The 21,007-nt window shown below is 54.4% G+C and overlaps 1 protein-coding gene across 1 annotated transcript; it reads right to left on the bottom strand.

The window, feature by feature from the left end:
- Window positions 1-18,956: 18,956 nt before the first annotated feature.
- LOC542715 (thiamine biosynthesis 2) lies at window positions 18,957-20,626 on the bottom strand. The gene is made up of 2 exons (NM_001112227.2): window positions 19,584-20,626; window positions 18,957-19,432 (listed from the first exon to the last, which is right to left on the bottom strand). Exons 1-2 carry the CDS (start codon window positions 20,481-20,483, stop codon window positions 19,265-19,267), a joined length of 1,068 nt encoding a protein of 355 aa, NP_001105697.2. The 5' UTR covers window positions 20,484-20,626; the 3' UTR covers window positions 18,957-19,264.
- Window positions 20,627-21,007: the final 381 nt, after the last annotated feature.

Consider the following 21,007-nt stretch of genomic DNA (forward strand, 5'->3'; position numbering starts at 1 on the left):
GCATTCTTCATGGACTAATCTAGTTCATATTATAAAGTTTCCATGCTTTAGTAATCCACTTTTCATTCTTTATCAAAATGATTACAAAAAGGGAAACTAGTGCTTGTGTTGCTAATAACATATCTCTTGAGCTTACATATGAAAATCTACAAGAGAATAAGTGCAGGTCACAAGCCTAAAGGGTTACTCGTTGCCCAAAGGAAGAAAGGTAAAAGCAAAGGTATGGGAACTCATCCTCTTAATTAAATATAGTTCCCTTTAATGGTTATTTACTCTAAATTATCATTCTTGAAGAATAGATTCTTTATTGGACTAAATTTGTCTAGAAGTGCATTCAATCACATTCTCATAAGTGCACTTGTCCATTAGAATCTAATTCATGCCTTTGCTGTATTTATTTTCATATTGATATGCTTCTAAGGTATGATATTAAAATTCAATATGAAGAAGTAAACTTCCTATGATTAATCAAAAATGTTAAAAGGTGCATATTCCTCTTTTCTAATGATGTGCACTAATAATAAGGATTTTACTTCATGTCTGTGTGACTTGTGGATGATGAATTGTGCATATTAACTATCTAAAGAAATCATCCTTCATCATATACTCCTTTGCGCTGTTAACATCTCTCTTGAGTATTTTCAATAAGTTTGAAAGGAAAAAGAGACAACTACAAGGGAGGACACTCAAATAAAAAAAAGGAAGAACATCAAGGACAACAACACCTACTTGGACAATAAGGTCTTCACAACAATCAATGGTGTGGTTGTAAGCATTCTAAATCTTTTTCATTGTGAGATTACCAGGCTTAGGTTGTTTACTGCAAATTTTATAAGCCTCGATCAAGATGTATAATGGGCCTCCCTTTATGTCTTTAATAGTGAATGCATTGAAATCAATTCCTTCAATTACTTGATGCATATCTTTAGGGGGAGTCCATTCTTACATTTTGATTATGTTAAGACTATTGCTTTATCTTAGTAATTTCATATAGTCTCTTGCATAAGAACAAATGTTTCTCATGAAGTATGCTACTACTCATCAAATGTCGCTTTTATCAAGGATTGTTGCTTTCATTACTAAAGTAGCATGCTTATTGGATTTTCCTATTTTAAGCTTAATTCATATTTCAATATGTTACTCTCTTGATCGTATCCATTGTTTGTTTGATCATAGAATAACATCAAGTGACACTTAGTGCCTCATATTCTTTCAAATCAATATCTCTCTTGATATGCACTAAGTTAAAAGGAGAATTCATGATTCATTTATGCAATCTGTGATTCACTTGATATATGTTAGCTATGACTTAGAAAAGGATCACTAGTTGTAAGAACTCCCTCTTGTGCAAAATATTTTCATATATTGTCTTGAGTATAGGTCTTAAGCAACTAAGACTAAGGACAAGCACAATGAAGAGAGCGTCTCTATGTGAAGGTACAAAAGGGTAAAACTAATTCCTATCATTTACATATGTACCTAAATCTTCCTCTTATGTACACTCTTTGCACATCTTGTATAAGAGGAAGAGAAAGCATGTCCATGCATTTTTCCCTGCTTCATATCTAGTTTAACCTCTAAAACATTTTCATTCCTGCATTTATGCATCTTTGTTAAAACTGGATGAAGTAATCTTATTGTCAAAGAGCTTAAAGCTTAACCTTGTAACGAGGATAAGCTGCCTTTGTTCCAAAGGTGGATGGTCCTTAAGCCTCTTTGAAATCCTTAAGGGAAAATGCTTAAGTTTTTTTCATGCTTTCATAAGTGCATAATCTGTCATGAGCATCACACCTATACTATGGCACAATGCACTTCACTTTCTCTATGATATAGATTTGTTCTCATTAACCTAATTATGTGCACTTGGCATTTAAGGCCAAAATATGTATTCCTCTCAAGGCACATATTTAGGGGGAGAAATCTATATCATATAGAACTATGATCATGCTTAATTGACATATCTTTTGATCATATCTCTTTCATTTTGGTACAAATGCATATATCTTATTATTCTCGTACCATGACTACTACTAATATGTTTCCAAGTATATTTCTATACTAAGTCGTAGATTGAAAGGGAAATGGAGTCTTCGGCGAAGACAAGGCTTCCACTCAACTCTATCGGTACTATTTATCCTTCGCCATCACTCCACACTAGCTCTCCATTGGTATAATCTTTCACTCATATATATTTTTTTGCCAAAGGGGGAGACAACTTATAGAGAGGGCTTATATTTCACTCAAAGTATCTGTTTTTGGTGATTCATGCCAAAGGGGGAGAAAGTATTAGCCCAAAGCAAAAGGACCGCACCACCACCAATTTTCAAAATTTAAAAAGTCTTGAAATGATGAATTTTCAATTGGTATAGTCTTTCAATTTGGTTTTAAAGAAGTATTTTCAAAATTGGTATCTTACTTGTGATATAATTTCAAATTGGTATACCCTCTTCAAAATTAATATCAAAACCCTCTTGAACACTAAGAGGAGGATTTCATTAAGGGGGAGTTTTGTTAAGTCAAAGAAAAAGCATTTGAAACAGGGGGAGAAAATCTCAAAATTCTTATTCATTTACCTTTGACTATTTGCAAAAGTCTTTGAAAAGAATTTCCAAAGCGTTTGCAAAAACAAAACATGTGGTGCAAGCGTGGTCCAAAATGTCAAAAATATAAAGAAACCATTCATGCATATCTTATGAAATCAATATTGGTTTAATTCCAAGCAATCTTTGCATTTACCTTAGGCAAACTAGTTCAATTATGCTCTTATATATTTGCTTTGGTTTGTGTTGGCATCAATCACCAAAAAGGGGGAGATTGAAAGGGAAATAGGCTTTGAACCTTCTCCTAAATGATTTTGGTGGTTGAATGTCCAACACAAATAATTGAACTAACTTGTTTGCTCTAGATTGCATGTTCTACAGGTGTCAAAGATTCAACAGGAACCAATAGAAAGAACAAGACAGGGTTCAAAACAAAGGAGCAAAAAGAAACCGAAGTGCTCCCTGGTCTGGCACACCGGACTGTCCGGTGTGGCACCGGACAGTGTCCGGTGCACCAGGGAGGATTGCCTTCGAACTCTTCACCTTCGGGTTTCTCAGGCGCAGCCCACTATAATTCACCGGACTGTCCGGTGCACCACCGGACAGTGTCCGGTGCTCCAGAGAGAAGCGACTCCGAACTAGCCAGCTTCGGGAAAACGGAAGGTCGCTCCGCTAAAATTCACCGGACTGTCCGGTGCGCCAGCGGAGCAACGGCTACCTCGCGCCAACGGTCGACTCTGACAGTGAACAGTGCACAACAGTACACGCGGCAGAAGTCAGAGCAGAGAATCAAAGGGGCACCGGACTGTCCGGTGCCACATGAGGACAAAGCCTCCAACGGTCGACTAGCTCCAACCCCAACAGATAGGATGACGTGGCTGGCGCACCGGACACTGTCCGGTGTGCACCGGACTGTCCGGTGCGCCCATCGCCAGCAGCCTTCTCCAACGGCTACATTTAGGTTGGTGGCTATAAATACCACCCCAACCGGCCACTTCAAGTGAGGGAGTCCAAGCAACATTCCAAGTCATCTAGTTGACATACTCAAGCCCTCCCAACCACATATATTCATTGATACATCCTATACACAAGATCTAGATCACTACAACCAACACAAGTGCCACAAAAGAGAGAGCAAGCAATAGAGAGCTACTCATTTGAGTTTAGCACTAGTGCCTTGTGAGATTCATTGAGAGATAGTGTGTGCTACATCTTTGTGATCATTTGCGCATGGAGTTTTGACTCCCATTGAACTTCCTCCAAAGTTTTGGAGGCTTGTAAAAGCTAGCAAGAGACACCAAAGAGTGTGGTGGTCCTTGCGGGATCAAGAGTGATCCTTGAGAAGAAGAAGAGCTCGCCGATCCTTGGGTGATCGGTGGAGAGAGGGAAAGGGTTGAAAAAGACCCGTCCTTAAGTGGACTCCTCCACGGGGACTAGGCCTTTGAGGGCCGAACCTCGGTAAAACAAATCACCCGTGTCATTTGTGTTTATTGCATGTGATTTGTTTGTTTTCCTTTCTCTAAGTTTTCTTGCGCTATTCTTTGTCAATATCATTTAGTGTTGCTTCAAGTTAAATTCTCATTTAGTGAAGCAAAACTTCGCAAGAAAGAAACTTGACTTATTGCTCTTCTCATCTAAGCCTTCTTGCTTTACTATCCATATATCAAGTAGTTGTATTGATTATCAATTCCACATTATTTCAAAGCAACATTCTTTACAAGCAAAGGACTTAGCTTTTATACTCCGATAACTGTTTATCTTGTTCTAACCACTAATCAAGGGATCTAGTTGGGGGATAAAGTTTTAATTTTCAGGTTTCGCCTATCCACCCCCTCCAGGCGACTTTCAGCCCCGGAAGATGACGAACTCCGCTTCGCCCGACCCCAGGGCTCGGACTCGGGCTCAGCCCCGGAAGATGACGAACTCCGCTTCGCCCGACCCCAGGGCTCGGACTCAGCCCTGGCCTCAGCCGACGGTCTCCGCCTCGCCCTACCCAGGGGCTCGGACTCGACCTCGGCCTTGGAAGACAAACTCGACCTCGACCTCGGAGGAGCCTCCACCTCGCCCAACCTAGGGCTCAGACCGACCACGTCGCAGGAGGCACCATCATTACCCTACCCCAAGCTGACTCAGGCTACGGGGAACAAGACCGGCGTCCCATCTGGCTCGCTCCGCCAAACAAGTAATGATGGTGCCCCGCATGCTCTATGACGGCGGCGGCTCTCAACCCCCTTACGGAAGTAAGAGGACGTCGGCAAGGACCCGACAGCCCCGACAGCTGTCCTTCCGCCAGGCTCCGGCGCTCCTCCGACGGGCACGACACCACACGAACCGGGTGCCAAAACCTCTCCGGCTGCCACGATGGCATGTACTTAGGGCACTTGCTCCCCTCCGCTAGACACGTTAGCGCACTGTTACACCCCCATTGTACACCTGGATCCTTTCCTTACGCCTATAAAAGGAAGGTCCAGGGCCCTCTTAGAGAGGGTTGGCCGCGCGGGGAAGGGCAGGACGGCGCTCGCGCAAGGCCGCTTGCTCCCTCCCACGTGGATGCTTGTAACCCCCTACTGCAAGCGCACCCGACCTGGGCGCGGGACAAACACGAAGGCTGCGGGATTTCACCTCTCACGCCTGTCTCCCTCCAGCTTCTTCCCCCCTTCGCGCTCCGTCTCGCGCCGACCCATCTGGGCTGGGACACGCGGCGACAATTTACTCGTCGGCCCAGGGACCCCCCGGGTTCGAAACGCCGACAGTTGGCGCGCCAGGTAGGGGCCTGCTGCGTGTTGACGAACAGCTTCCCGTCAAGCTCCAGATGGGCAGTCTCCAGCAACCTTTCCAGCCCGGGACGGTGCTCCGTTTCGGGAGTCTTGAGTTCATGTCCCTCGACGGCAGCTACGACATGATACTCGTTCCCCCGCCGCGCGACAGCGACAATGGCGGCCGACAACCCGCCCGCCGGCGGCGGAATCGACGACGTCTTCCCCACGTGGTGGAAGAACAACATTCGGGCTTGTACCATCCCCTCCCCCGCCGACGGAGGAGGAGGCGGGGCAACCAAGGCCAAGCAGGAGACGGCACCTCGTCGGCTGTCGAGCGAGTCGACGGCGCCGGCGCCCCAACGGGGGTACGTCGGGCATCGACCTCGCGTCTGAGACGAAGACGAGCGCCGTCTCCCCGCAACACGCCAACCCCAAGCAAACGGACGACGCCAGCACGCTCGTGAAGGACTTGCTGGGCGTCACCCTCGTACCTGAGATGACGGTGCAGTCAGTCCCTGACGTGACTTCGTCACCGCCCGTCGACCAAGAGGTACCAACCGATTCCCATCTCGCGCCTTTTGGATTCAGCCTCGACCCACCAAGCGACTTCGCTTTGGTGGACGCTCTCATAGAGGCGAGTCCAAACCCTCTGGGGTATCGTATGCGGTCACCCTGGGACCGGCTGACGGCCGTCTCGACCTACGGGCCCTCGGGGTCCGAGGAAGATGACGAGCCCGATTTCTGTTGGGATTTCTCCGAACTTGGTAACCCCAGTGCCATGCAGGACTTTATGACCGCGTGCGACTATTGCCTTTTCGACTGTTCCGACGGTAGCCGCAGCCTCGGCGGCGAGGACTGCGGCCCAATTCGTGAATGTTTCCACGTCGATCTAGGGGGTCCCGACGAAGGCAACCATCTTGGTATGCCGGAGAACGGTGATCTCCCTAGGCATGTGCCTCGCGTTGACATCCTTCGGGAGCTAGCTGTGGTCCCCGTCCCGGTGGGGGGTCATGACCCACAGCTCGAGCAAATCCGCGAGATGCGGGCCAGGCTCGACGAGGGGGCAGGAACACTTGAGCCGATCCGCCGGGACATCGGGCAGGAATGGGCGGGCCAACCTCCGGCCGGAGAAGTGCGTCATCTCCCCCAGGGCTTCCAGCACCACATCGCCGACGATGTCAGGGTAAGGCCGCCACCCACTTCCCGTGGAGTCGGCCAGAACCTGGCTGCAGCGGCAATACTTCTCCGCGCAATGCCGGAGCCATCAACCACCGAGGGGCGGCGTATCCAGGGAGAGCTCAAGAATCTCTTAGAGGACGCCGCGGTTCGACGGGCCGAAAGCTCCGCCTCCCGAAGGCAGGGGTGCCCCTTGAAACATCGCGCCGCGACTTCCCGATTCATGCGGGAAGCCTCGGTCCACACCGGGCGCACGCACAACACAGCTCCTGCGGCCCCGGGTCGCCTCGGCAACGAGCACCATCACCGCAACCGTCGGGACCACCTCGACGAGAGGGTGCGCCGAGGCTACCACCCCAGGCGTGGGGGACGCTACGACAGCGGGGAAGATCGGAGTCCCTCGCCCGAACCACATGGTCCGCAGGCTTTCAGCCGCGCCATACGACAGGCGCCATTCCCGACCCGGTTCCGAACCTCGACTACTATCACAAAGTACTCGGGGGAGACGAGACCGGAACTGTGGCTCGTGGACTATCGGCTGGCCTGCCACCTGGGTGGAACGGACGATGATAACCTCATCATCCGCAACCTCCCCCTGTTCCTCTCTGATATCGCTCGGGCCTGGCTGGAGCACCTGCCTCCGGGGCAGATCTCCAATTGGGACGACCTGGTCCAGGCCTTCGCCGACAATTTCCAGGGCACGTACGTGCGCCCTGGAAACTCCTGGGATCTCCGAAGCTGCCGACAGCAGCCGGGAGAGTCTCTCCGGGACTACATCCGGCGATTCTCGAAGCAGCGCACCGAGCTGCCCAACATCACCGATTCGGATGTCATCGGCGCGTTCCTCGCCGGCACCACCTGCCGCGACCTGGTGAGCAAGCTGGGACGCAAGACCCCCACCAGGGCGAGCGAGCTGATGGACATCGCCACCAAGTTCGCCTCTGGCCAGGAGGCGGTTGAGGCCATCTTCCGGAAGGACAAGCAGCCCCAGGGCCGCCCACCGGAAGATGTCCCCGAGGCGTCAACTCAACGCGGCGCCAAGAAGAAAGGCAAGAAGAAGTCGCAAGCGAAACGCGACGTCGCCGACGCGGACCTTGTCGCCGCCGCCGAGTACAAGAACCCTCGGAAACCTCCCGGAGGTGCCAACCTCTTCGACAAGATGCTCAAGGAGCCGTGCCCCTATCATCAGGGGCCCGTCAAGCACCCCTTGAGAAGTGTGCCATGCTTCGGCACCACTTTCACAAGGCCGGGCCACCCGCGGAGGGTGGCAGGGCTCGCGGCGACGATAAGAAGGAAGATCACAAGGCAGGAGAGTTCCCCGAGGTCCGCGACTGCTTCATGATCTACGGTGGGCAAGTGGCGAACGCCTCGGCTCGGCACCACAAGCAAGAGCGTCGGGAGGTCTGTTCGGTAAAGGTGGCGGCGCCAGTCTACCTAGACTGGTTCGACAAGCCCATCACCTTCGACCAAGACGACCACCCCGACCGCGTGCCAAGCCCGGGGAAATACCCGCTCGTTGTCGACCCCGTTATCGGCAACGTCAGGCTCACCAAGGTCCTCATGGACGAAGGCAGCGGCCTCAACATCATTTACGCCGAGACCCTCGGGCTCCTGCGTGTCGATCTGTCCTCGGTCCGGGCAGGCGCTGCGCCTTTTCACGGGATCATCCCCGGGAAACGCGTCCAGCCCCTCGGACAACTCGATCTACCCGTCTGCTTTGGGACACCCTCCAACTTCCGAAGGGAGACCCTCACGTTCGAGGTGGTCGGGTTTCGAGGGACCTACCACGCAGTACTGGGGAGGCCCTGCTACGCCAAGTTCATGGTCGTCCCCAACTACACCTACCTCAAGCTCAAGATGCCGGGCCCCAACGGGGTCATCACCGTCGGCCCCACGTACCGACACGCGTACGAATGCGACGTGGAGTGCGTGGAGTATGCCGAGGCCCTCACCGAATCCGAGGCCCTCATTGTCGACCTGGAGAGCCTCTCTAAGGAGGTGCCAGACGTGAAGCGCCACGCCGGCAACTTCGAGCCAGCGGAGACGGTTAAATCCGTCCCTCTCGACCCCAGCAACGACGCCTCCAAGCAAATCCGAATCGGCTCCGAGCTCGATCCCAAATAGGAAGCAGTGCTCGTCGACTTTCTCCGCGCGAACGCTGACATTTTCGAGTGGAGTCCCTCGGACATGCCCGGCATACCGAGGGATGTCGCCGAGCACTCGCTGGATATCCGAGCTGGAGCCCGACCCGTGAAGCAGCCTCTGCGCGGATTCGACGAAGAAAAGCGCAGAGCCATAGGCGAGGAGATCCACAAGCTAATGGCGGCAGGGTTCATCAAAGAGGTATTCCATCCCGAATGGCTTGCCAACCCTGTGCTTGTGAGAAAGAAAGGAGGGAAATGGCGGATGTGTGTAGACTACACTGGTCCAAACAAAGCATGTCCGAAAGTTCCCTACCCTCTGCCTCGCATCGATCAAATCGTGGATTCCACTGCTGGGTGCGAAACCCTGTCTTTCCTCGACGCCTACTCAGGGTATCACCAAATTAGGATGAAAGAGTCCGACCAGCTCGCGACTTCTTTCATCACACCTTTCGACATGTACTGCTATGTTACCATGCCGTTCGGTTTGAGGAATGCGGGTGCGACATACCAAAGGTGCATGAACCACATGTTCGGCGAACACATTGGCCGAACGGTCGAGGCCTACGTCGATGACATCGTAGTCAAGACGAGGAAAGCCTCCGACCTCCTTTCCGACCTTGAAGTGACATTCCGATGTCTCAAGGCGAAAGGCGTGAAGCTCAATCCCGAGAAGTGTGTCTTCGGGGTTCCCCGAGGCATGCTCTTGGGGTTCATCGTCTCCGAGCGGGGCATCGAGGCCAACCTGGAGAAGATCGCGACCATTACCAGCATGGGGCCCATCAAGGACTTGAAAGGCGTACAGAGAGTCACGGGATGCCTTGCGGCTCTGAGCCGCTTCATCTCGCGCCTCGGCGAAAGAGGCCTACCTCTATACCGCCTCTTAAGAAAGGCCGAGTGCTTCACTTGGACCCCTGAAGCCGAGGAAGCCCTCGGGAACCTGAAGGCGCTCCTCACGAACGCGCCCATCTTGGTGCCCCCTGCTGCCGGAGAAGCCCTCTTGATCTATGTCGCCGCGACCACTCAGGTGGTTAGCGCCGCGATCGTAGTTGAGAGACGAGAAGAGGGGCATGCATTGCCCGTTCAGAGGCCAGTCTACTTCATCAGCGAGGTACTGTCCGAGACCAAGATCCGCTACCCACAAATTCAGAAGCTGCTGTACGCGGTGATCCTAACGCGGCGGAAGTTGCGACACTACTTCGAGTCTCATCCGGTAACTGTGGTGTCATCCTTCCCCCTGGGGGAGATCATCCAATGCCGAGAGGCCTCGAGTAGAATTGCAAAGTGGGCAGTGGAAATCATGGGCAAAACGATCTCGTTCGCCCCTCGGAAGGCCATCAAGTCCCAGGTCTTGGCGGACTTTGTGGCTGAATGGGTCGACACCCAGCTCCCAACAGCTCCGATCCAACCGGAACTCTGGACCATGTTCTTCGACGGGTCGCTGATGAAGACAGGAGCAGGCGCAGGCCTGCTCTTCATCTCGCCCCTTGGGAAGCACCTACGCTACGTGTTACGCCTCCATTTCCTGGCATCCAACAATGTGGCCGAGTACGAGGCTCTGGTCAATGGGTTGCGCATCGCCATCGAGCTAGGGGTCCGACGCCTCGACGCTCGCGGTGACTCGCAGCTCGTCATCGACCAAGTTATGAAGAACTCCCACTGTCGCGACCCGAAGATGGAAGCCTACTGCGATGAGGTTCGGCGCCTGGAAGACAAGTTCTACGGGCTCGAGCTCAACCACATCGCCCGACGCCACAACGAGACTGCGGACGAGCTGGCTAAAATAGTCTCGGGGCGAACAACGGTTCCCCCGGACGTCTTCTCCCGAGACCTGCATCAACCCTCCGTCAAGACCGACGACACGCCCGAGCCCGAGAAGGCCTCGGTCCAGCCCGAGGCACCCTCGGCTCAATCCGAGACACCCTCGGCTCGGCCCGAGGCACCCTCGGCTCGACCTGAGGTACCCTCGGCCCCCGAGGGTGAGGCACTGCGCATCGAGGAGGAGCGGAGCGGGGTCACGCCTAATCGAAACTGGCAGACCCCGTACCTGTAATATCTCCACCGAGGAGAGCTACCCCTCGACCAAGCCGAAGCTCGGCGGTTGGCGCGGCGCGCCAAGTCGTTCGTCTTGCTAGGAGACGGTAAGGAACTCTACCACCGCAGCCCCTCAGGCATCCTCCAGCGATGCATTTCCATCGCCGAAGGCCAGGAGCTCCTACAAGAGAAACACTCGAGGGCTTGCGGCCATCACGCAGCACCTCGAGCCCTTGTTGGAAACGCCTTCCGACAAGGTTTCTACTGGCCGACGGCAGTGGCCGACGCCACTAGAATTGTCCGCACCTGCGAAGGGTGTCAGTTCTATGCAAGGCAGACCCACCTGCCCGCTCAGGCCCTGCAGACCATACCCATCACCTGGTCGTTTGCTGTGTGGGGTCTGGACCTAGTCGGCCCCTTGCAGAAGGCACCCGGGGGCTACACGCACCTGTTGGTCGCCATCGACAAATTCTCCATGTGGATCGAGGTCCGACCCCTAAACAGCATCAGGTCCGAACAGGCGGTGGCATTCTTCACCAACATCATTCATCGCTTTGGGGTCCCGAACTCCATCATCACCGACAACGGTACCCAGTTCATCGGCAGAAAGTTCCTGGACTTCTGCGAGGATCACCACATCCGGGTGGACTGGGCCGCCGTGGCTCACCCCATGACGAATGGGCAGGTAGAACGTGCCAACGACATGATTCTGCAAGGACTCAAGCCTCGGATCTACAACGACCTCAACAAGTTCGGCAAGCGATGGATGAAGGAACTCCCCTCGGTGGTCTGGAGTCTGAGGACAACGCCGAGCCGAGCCACGGGCTTCACACCGTTCTTTCTAGTCTATGGGGCCGAGACCATCTTGCCCACAGATTTAGAATACGGTTCCCCGAGGACGAGGGACTACGCCGACCAAAGCAATCAAGCTAACCGAGAAGACTTACTGGACCAGCTGGGAGAGGCTCGGGACATGGCCTTACTACACTCGGCGCGGTACCAGCAGTCCCTGCGACGCTAGCACGCCCGAGGGGTTCGGTGCTGAGACCTCCAGGTGGGCGACCTGGTGCTTCGGCTGCGACAAGACACCGAGGGCGGCACATGCTCACGCCTCCCTGGGAAGGGCCGTTCGTCGTCGCTAAGGTTCTGAAGCCCGGAACATACAAGCTGGCCAACAGTCAAGGCGAGGTCTACAGCAACGCTTGGAACATCCAACAGCTACGTCGCTTCTACCCTTAAGATGCTTTCAAGTCGTTCATACGCCTCGTTCACACACAAAGTCTAGTCATCAAGGAAGGGTCAGCCTTGCCTCGGCAAAGCCCAACCCTCCCTCGGTGGCAAAAAGGGGGGAACCCCCTCTGCGTCGAAATTTTCCTCGGAAAAAGATCTTTTCTGCCAGAATGTCTTTCGTGCTTTTCGACTACTTCGAAAGTGGATCCTGAAAACGACGGAGTACACGTAAGCAGTCAAGGCTGACCGAGCCGAGGGACTCCTACGCTTCCGGGATACGGATACCTCACTCATCACCTTCTGCGATAAGTAACTCGCGCTCGGATAGGTGATTCCGCGGACCGAACAAGTCTTCACGCTAGAAAGCTCCTCTGCCGAAACGATTTTTTGGGCCTTCTCGACTACGTCGGTGACAGAACCCTATGTACGAGTAAGAGTGCGCGTAAGCGGCAAGGCCGACCGAGCCGAGGGACTCCTACGCCTCCGGGATACGGATACCTCACTCATCACCTTCCGTGAAAAGTAACTCTCGCTCGCACAAACAATTCTGTTACCGACAAATAAGTCAAGATACTCGAAACAAGGGGAAAAGAAACGCAGCTTTACAACACGACGATGGTGTGTTTGGGCCTCGGCGGCCGCAAAAAACATAAACACACTACAAGATAATCCGATCCTGCAGGCTCGGATCTTGATAGTTGAAGGGAGCAACATCACCCTCGCGTCAACTACACCTTCGGCGAGGTCCGACCTAGCCTCGGATGGCGACGCGGTCGGAGGATCTCCACTCTGAAGGACGACATCAGCACCACGCCCGAGCCATCACTGCCAGGGCCTCCTCCAGGAATCCGGCTCGAGCAGATGGCTCGGGCCGGTCACCCCGAAGCCCCAGCCAGCTGTCCCTCGAGGACATCGGCTCGGCTTGTGGCTTCGGCAACTCGACTCCGGCGTTAGTCCCGCCAGTGGACGACTCGGCTAGGCTCCGGCCGACCAAATCTTCTTTTCGAAGCCAACTTTGCCTTTGTTCGTGCTGACACCGCTACCTCTAGCTTCGGCTCATCGAAGAGCGGACGAGGGTTTCCTTTGACTAAGCAAGAGAAGCCTCGGACGGCAAGGCCGACCGAGCTGAGGGATTCCTACGCCTCCGGGATACGGATACCTCACTCGTCACCTTTGCACGAGGCGACCCACGCTTGGTGAAGCGGTTCAGATAGCCGACAGGCGAGTCTTAGTGCTCGAAATGAAGAAAAAACACGGCTTCGTGCCGAAAATACATACATGTTTAGGCCCCGACAGCCGCAATGAACATGACGCCGACATTCAAGGTGCCATCACAAACGGAACAAAGGTTCCGTCCCCGCGGGTATGGACAACCTCCACACCGGGGAGCCTGCGGGGCGACAAGCTCCGGGCGACTCGCCAGCGACCTCTGCAGCAGCAGCTATGGTCCCAGGGCGGACGCGGCCATCGGAAGGCTCTCGTTCGCGTCCCCGCTCAAGGGACGCGAACCAGACATCAAAGCCAAAGAGCCGGAGGCCGGCCCGTAGGCGGCGCTGATGGCCTCGACGGTGGGGAGGCTTCCCCCGGCTGCCACCACGTCAGCACCGACGGCGGCGTCCGCCTCTCCACCAACGCCGCACCGGCGAACGCGGGCCGCTCCAAAGCGCACCAGCAGGTCCTCGCTTCCGTCCTCGCCATGAAAGCGAGGAAGAGGACGGAATGTTGCATCCTAGCTGGGTAGCAACAGTTCGCCTTCCCCGGCATGGCTGGAGGACGCCTCCTCCGCAGAGCTGGAGGATGGTTTCCACCACCAGAAGCTGGAAGAGGAGGTGGCCAGCCAACCAGTGCAGGAGGTAGAGCCCCGGCTCGCCTCGCTCTCTGCCCCAGCAAGGATGATGAACATCCTTGAAGCTGAGGGAGGGGCGGGGGCCGCAACCCGGCTTGCTTCTCCCCATCCAGGGGCTGGTGGTCACCGTCTTGGGTGACCACCAGCGAGGGGATGCGGCCGGGCCGCTTGATGAAAATCCTTGAAGTCGAACGATGGCTGAAAGGCACCAACTCCCATGAAGTTGCGTTCCTCCGACGACAAGACGAAAGGATTGCGGGTGTTCCCCATCCGGGGGCTCGGAAGGTGGAAAGACGCGATGCATAAGGGAGCGCAAAGACATGGTCGCCTTTCAAGGGGATCACCCTCCTTTTAAAGGCGACTCTTCCCACCTGCATCCTCAGCCATCGCGGGCTGAGTCTTCTCCAACACGCTCCAAGGTCCTCCCCCTGCGACACGGGGGCTGGGTCCCACGCGTCATGCAAGCTGGCCCAGGGCAGAAGAAGCCAAACCGCCGCGTGCGGTGCATGCAACTGCCCAGCGGTTACAAGCATTCCTCCACTTTCGCCCAGACCAGCGGGTGAAAGGGCGGACAGCCATGCAGTCGGCATGCAACCGCGCCAAGTGGGCGCACCCCTTCGACTCCAACACGCCCATCATGGAGGCCCAAGCCCACACGTCATGCAACCGACGCGCCGGTTGCTACGTGCGAGCAACTGCACCGCCCCTTGCGCCACTACCGCTCCTCCTCGACTGCGGAACCAGTACCGCGACTTGAGGCAACCCTGCGTATGACCCAACAGTGCCAGCCAGGCGCATCGATCACGGGCCAGTCAGCTGTGGGAGAAGGCGCGACGGTCCATGCGGCCAAAAATGGGTCGGCAGTAATGGCGGTGGCAGGCGGGTAGAAGCAGCGGTCACGTCGTCAGCCAAGCTCACGTCACCTCGTGGGACAGCGAGAGAACCCTCTCTCACGGCGTGAAGACGACGCGCCCGTGTTCCGTTCCTCGAACGGCCCATGTACGTGCAACGGCTGCCCTGCAAACCACTCGCCCCGTCGCATTAACTCCGCGGCGGGACAGGCGGCACCTTTGGCAGGAGAAGCGAGCGACGCTTCACCTTCGCCATAATGACCGCGTCAAAAAAGGTGCGCCACGTCATCTCAATTTCGTATTCTTTCCCTTTTCCTCTTTCTCTCTCTTACAACAGAGACCGGGAAAGGGGGATACCCCGAAAGGGATCCTTCTCCGCGAAGGAAACAGGCCCCGAGCCTCCCTACTGATCAGAGGTTCAAAGGCTGGCCCCTCGGAGGGGTTCGACAGCCGCCTCAGAGCGCTCGGGCTCCGCGCCCACTACTGGTCAGAGGTTCGAAGGCCAGCTCCTCGGAAGGGTTCAACGACCGCCTTAGGCCACTCGGGCTCCGCGCCCACTACTGATCAGGGGTTCGTAGGCTGGCCCTCGAAGGGTTCACAGCCGCCTCAGACATAGAGCGAGGGATGAGCCTAGGTACGTTCGATACATAACCAAGGCTCGGGCTACGCTCCCGAGGTACCCTAGGACATTTTCGAGACCAGCGGGAATGATCTTGTAATGGAATCCCATCAGAGGGAGGCATCGAGCCCTCGGACCCCGTCAAAAGGGGACCGGGTCCGGCAGATCACCCGTAGGTACTTTTGGAGCATGCCTCCGGGCCTCTAGCCGACCCCTAACAAATGGGGCACGAGCGTCCACTCGGATTACCCATCAGCAGCTCACTGGAGACACCATGTTCGGCGCCCTCCAAGGGCAACATGGCGCTTTTCCCCCCTCCTCCTTGCGGAAAGGCGACGCAGGGGCGTATGTAAAAAAGTCGAGTCTGTCCTTGACCGTCCTCTCGCCCTGTGCGGAGGCTCGGGGGCTGCTCTCGCAAACCCGGCTCCGGCCAAACCGTTGACAACGTCAACATACCAGACCGAGAACTTGGGACTCGACCGTGCACCCGGGCTACGGCCAGCTCGCATGAGGGAACGACCAGACCGACCGAAACATTGTGAAATGCATTAAGACCTCGAAGGAGTCAAACCACTCCTCCGAGGCCTCGGGGGCTACACCCGGCGGGTGTGCTCGTGCGCACCCACCGGAACAAAATGCAACCGAGAAAGGTTGGTCCCCTTGCAAAAAAGTGCGACAAAAGCCTCCAAGCGAGTATTAACACTCCCTTCGAGGCTCAGGGGCTACTGTTGGGGTCCATAATTAGGGGTACCCTCAAGACTCCTAAATCTCAGCTGGTAACCCCCATCAGCACAAAGCTGCAAAGGCCTGATGGGTGCGATTAAGTCAAGGACCGGTCCATTCGAGGGACGCGATCGCGTCTCGCCCGAGCCTAGCCTCGGGCAAGGGCAGCCGACCCTGGAGGATTTACGTCTCGCCCGAGGACCCCCTACGACAACGGACACACCTTCGGCTCGCCCGAGGCCCAGTCTTCACCAAGAAGCAACCTTGGCCAAATCGCCACGCCAATCGACCGAATCGCAGGGGCGTTTAATGCAAAGGTGGCCTGACACCTTTATCCTGACGCGCGCCCTCCAGTCGACAGAGCTGAAGTGACCGCAGTCACTTCGCAGCTCCACTGACAGGCCTGACAAGAGGACAGCGCCACCTGCGCCGCTCCGACTGTCGTGCCACTCGACAGAGTGAGGCTGACAGCAGCCAAGTCCGGCCTCAGGCGCCATAGGAAACTCCACATCGCCCGACCCCAGGGCTCGAACTCGGGCTCAGCCCCGGAAGACGACGAACTCCGCATCGCCCGACCCCAGGGCTCGGACTCGGGCTCAGCCCCGGAAGACGACGAACTCCGCATCGCCCGACCCTAGGGCTCGGACTCGGGAACGGCCCCGGAAGACGACGAACTCCGCTTCGCCCGACCCCAGGGCTCGGACTCGGGCTCAGCCCCGAAAGACGACGAACTCCGCTTCGCCCGACCCCAGGGCTCGGACTCAGCCCTGGCCTGAGCCGACGGTCTCCGCCTCGCCCGACCCAGGGGCTTGGACTCGACCTCGGCCTCGGAAGACATACTCGACCTCGACCTCGGAGGAGCCTCCACCTCGCCCAACCTAGGGCTCAGACCGACCACGTCGCAGGAGGCGCCATCATTACCCTACCCCAAGCTGACTCAGGCTACGGGGAACAAGACCGGCGTCCCATCTGGCTCGCTCTGCCAAACAAGTAATGATGGCGCCCCGCATGCTCTATGACGACGGCGGCTCTCAACCCCCTTACGGAAGCAAGAGGACGTCAGCAAGGACCCGACAGCTGTCCTTCCGCCAGGCTCCGGCGCTCCTCCGACGGCCACGACACCACACGAACCGGGTGCCAAAACCTCTCCGGCTGCCACGATGACATGTACTTAGGGCACTAGCTCCCCTCCGCTAGACACGTTAGCGCACTGCTACACCCCCCATTGTACACCTGTATCCTTTCCTTACGCCTATAAAAGGAAGGTCCAAGGCCCTCTTAGAGAGGGTTGGCCGCGCGGGGAAGGACGGGACGGCGCTCGCGCAAGGCCGCTCGCTCCCTCCCGCGTGGACGTTTGTAACCCCCTACTGCAAGCGCACCCGACCTAGGCGCGGGACAAACACGAAGGCCGCGGGATTTCACCTCTCACGCCTGTCTCCCTTCGGCTTCTTCCCCCCTTCGCGCTCCGTCTCGCGCCGACCCATTTGGGCTGGGGCACGCGGCGACAATTTACTCGTCGGCCCAGGGACCCCCCGGGTTCGAAACGCCGACAGTACAAAACATGGCCAAATTTCACTTTAATATAGGGGTGTTCTATAAAATTAAAGAAAGTTCTTTTTGCCAAAAGATATGTGAAATGGACTTGGCTAAAAATTGTTTTTCAAGAAAATCCAGATCGAGAAACGTTTTTTTGTAAGTTAGATTCCTGCCAAACAACCCCTTAGAATGTGTTTGGTTCAAATGTGAGCTATAAAAAATGTTGTGAGTTATATATATGGAAAAGTTGTTGTAAATTATTTGCTACAGAAAATCTAAAAGTCGTTTAATTTAACCATATGAGCTATCTATTGTAAACAGACTGTATACTATTTACATACACTTTGTTTTACTATATCTCTTAATTAATGTATCTAATTAAAAATCCGATTTTCACATTTGTGTTTGTAATACTTTAACAATTGAAACTAGACTCTACCTGCTATATATACCTTATTAAAACATATATTTATTTTATTTATTGTAACACTTAATTCTTTTACATTCCATTTGTGTTTTCTATTACCGTACCTCTTCATTAAAGTATTACTAGTCATATATCCGTGCATTGCTACGGTTTATATATATATATATATATATATATATATATATATATATATATATATATATATATATATATATATATATATATATGACATAGGATAAATTTTGTTTTAATAAAGCACAATATATATGTTTTCTATTGATTAGGTGGGTGTGAATATAAAGCCAACAACCAAGGTTTAAATACTCACTTATACATAATTTAACCTTATTTTTACATAAACTCTCCTATTATAGTAGTAGATAAGAGATTATAGGAGTACAAGTTGATTTTAAAAAATATAGGTTTTTTTTTAAAAAAAATTGACGTGGGACGACCGTTGAAACTTGTGCTTTAATATAGTAGAGAAATAAATAAATAAATTATACAATTCAATTTTTATTGAATTTTTATTTAAAATATTTTTACACCATTTATTATAGTACTTAATTATTTTTTATTCCTAGTTTACTTTCTATTTGCCATATCTCTTTATAAACACGTCGAAGTTGGATAAGCACCAAAAAGCAACGTCCAAATTGCTTTCAAATCTGTACACGGGAAAGCTATTTCCTTTTAAAGTAGTAGCACTAGCATTCGGTTCAGTTTGTAATTTCTAAAAAATAGAAACATGTTCAAAAAAGCCAAATGCCGTTGGCTGCTTTCTATTGCTACAGTGTTTACGCAGCGAGTTGTCGTGATCGGACATATAGGGCCCAGCTAGCCATATGTATCAAACCAAACGACAAACGGGTGCGCCAAAGCATCGTACGGTATTTGTCTGGATTGTATAACTTGCCAAGACTTGTAATGGGCTGTAGCAATCCTTGCTGCGGTCCTTGTTCTTGTCGATCCAACAACTCTACGCCGAAGCGAAACGTTGGCGCACTGGGCGCCCTTCTATCTGCGAGTCACGGTTTGAAAGCGATTACGGTTACTGGGCCGAACAGAACAGAGAAGCAACACCAACAAGACAATTTAAACCATGCATTTTTATTGTTTCACCACAATTCCATCTTCTCTTATTCGTTCTGACAGCAGCAGGAGACCCCACGAGTGGCCCCCACGTGACAGAGCACACGGCATGGCGTAGCTGTGGCATGGTGCTACACGAACACGACACACTAACGAGACAGATTAAAGCTAACCGATCGAAGGGAATTCATTCGTCCAACAACAACAAAGTCCCAGATTAAAAGAAGAAACCCCGTGATGGCGCCGGCCCAGATAAGACGCTGCTTGCATGCTGGCGCGTGGATGCTCGCTCAGGCGTCCACGACCTCGTCGTCCTTGGACGCAATCACGAACTCCTCGCGCAGCGCCGGCGACACCTCGGGGATGGTCCCGTCCACGGCGTTGGGCCTGCCCAGTGCCTTCAGCGCCAGGTGCGCCGCCTTCTGGCCGGAGATCATCATGGCGCCGAACGTCGGGCCCTGCGTCATGCAAACCAACACCAAATTAATCAGTGAATTGATAATTAAGGAGTAGCAGCAGCTAGCTAGCTGTCTTCCCAATCAAATCAATCGGTGGGCAATTAAGGAGTAGCAGCAGCTAGCTAGCTGTCTTCCTCAATTAATGACTGACCATCCTCGGGGCGCCGTCGATCTCGGCGACCTCCATCCCGGTGACGATCATGCCGGGCACGACCTCGCGCGTGAGGCGCACGATCTCGTCCTCGGCGGCGTTCATGTCGAGCGCCTTCATCCCGGGCACGGCGCTGATCATGCCGATGTCCTGGAGCCTCTTGACGCCGGTGGCGCCGAAGGGCCCGTCGTGGCCGCAGGAGCTGACCACCACCTTGGCCTCCATCACGTTGGGGTCCATGCACGACTGCGTGTCGTGGTTCATGGACACGAGCGCCCAGTTGGTGACCACGCCGCCGACGCGCCCCCGCCGCACGATCAGGTCCTCCACCGCCACGGCGTTGAACAGCTTCACGTTGGGCCGCGCCAGGAGCCGGCTCATCACGGTGGACGTGAACAGCGCCGCGTGCTTGACCACCACGTAGTCCTCGGCCTCGTCGTAGCCCACGCCCAGCTCGTCCAGGAACAGGTGCGCCGGCCTGCGCACCACCATGGCCGAGAACAGCTGCCCGCCCAGCCACGCGCCGCCGCCCGGGGACACGGACTGCTCCACGATGGCCACGCTCACGGTGGGGTCCTTGGACAGCTCGTACGCGCAGGACAGGCCCGCGGACCCGGCGCCCACGATCACCACGTCGGTGTCGGCGTGGGTGATCATGTCCGTCATGTAGCGCCGGGTCATCTCGCGGGACACGATGGACTCCTTGATGGGGCTGAACCGGAAGGACGTCAGGTCGTAGGGCGGGGTGGGGGAGGAGGAGATGGACGCGCGGATGGGGCCGCCGCCGGCGCGCGGGGTGGCCACGGCCACGGACGACGGGGTGGTGGTGCGCGTGGCCGAAGGGAGCCGGGAGCCCGCGAAGGAGGACTTGAGGAGGCTGGACGCGGCGGTGGTGGCCATTGCTGACAACGAGAGCTAGGGAGGCGCTAGCTTCTTCCTTCTTGCTGCAGCAGAGCAGTGTATAGTGAGTGTGTGAGGGACTGAGGACTGAGGGGATGAGGCTGCCTGGGCTTGCACTGCCAAGGTTTAAGAAGGGGACGCACGGGACGAGGGCGGCAGGCGGCTGCAACAAATATCTTGGCTGGCGCCATATGCATGGCTACGTGTAACGTGTTTGCAGATGGGGCCGGGCGTGACTGGTCACGGGGCACTCTGGGCTCGCTGGCAGCAGCGTGGCACCCACCTGTAGCAGCAGCTGGTGCTTGGCGTGCATGCAGATATTTTGGAGGGTGGATTGGTGGACTAGTTAGATCGAGACGTAGTATACTTTTATGGAGCAAGTGTACATAAACTTTCCTACTTATATACTGTACTGAAGATCAGTTCTCTACCAGTGGACGATGATGATGGACTAACGACCAAACACCCCTCCAATAACAACTTGGCGATCCTCGGCTGATTTAGCCCATCGGTAAAGCAAAATA

Source organism: Zea mays, chromosome 3, assembly GCF_902167145.1.
Source record: "Zea mays cultivar B73 chromosome 3, Zm-B73-REFERENCE-NAM-5.0, whole genome shotgun sequence".
Taxonomy (NCBI): domain Eukaryota; kingdom Viridiplantae; phylum Streptophyta; class Magnoliopsida; order Poales; family Poaceae; genus Zea; species Zea mays.

Bases quoted from the DNA above. Each gene is read 5' to 3' on its own strand.
- LOC542715 (NM_001112227.2), bottom strand. From the start codon at position 20,483: ATGGCCACCACCGCCGCGTCCAGCCTCCTCAAGTCCTCCTTCGCGGGC. The intron at 19,433-19,583 runs GTCAGTCATTAA...TGCATGACGCAG, and splicing joins TCGACGGCGCCCCGAGGATG to GGCCCGACGTTCGGCGCCAT.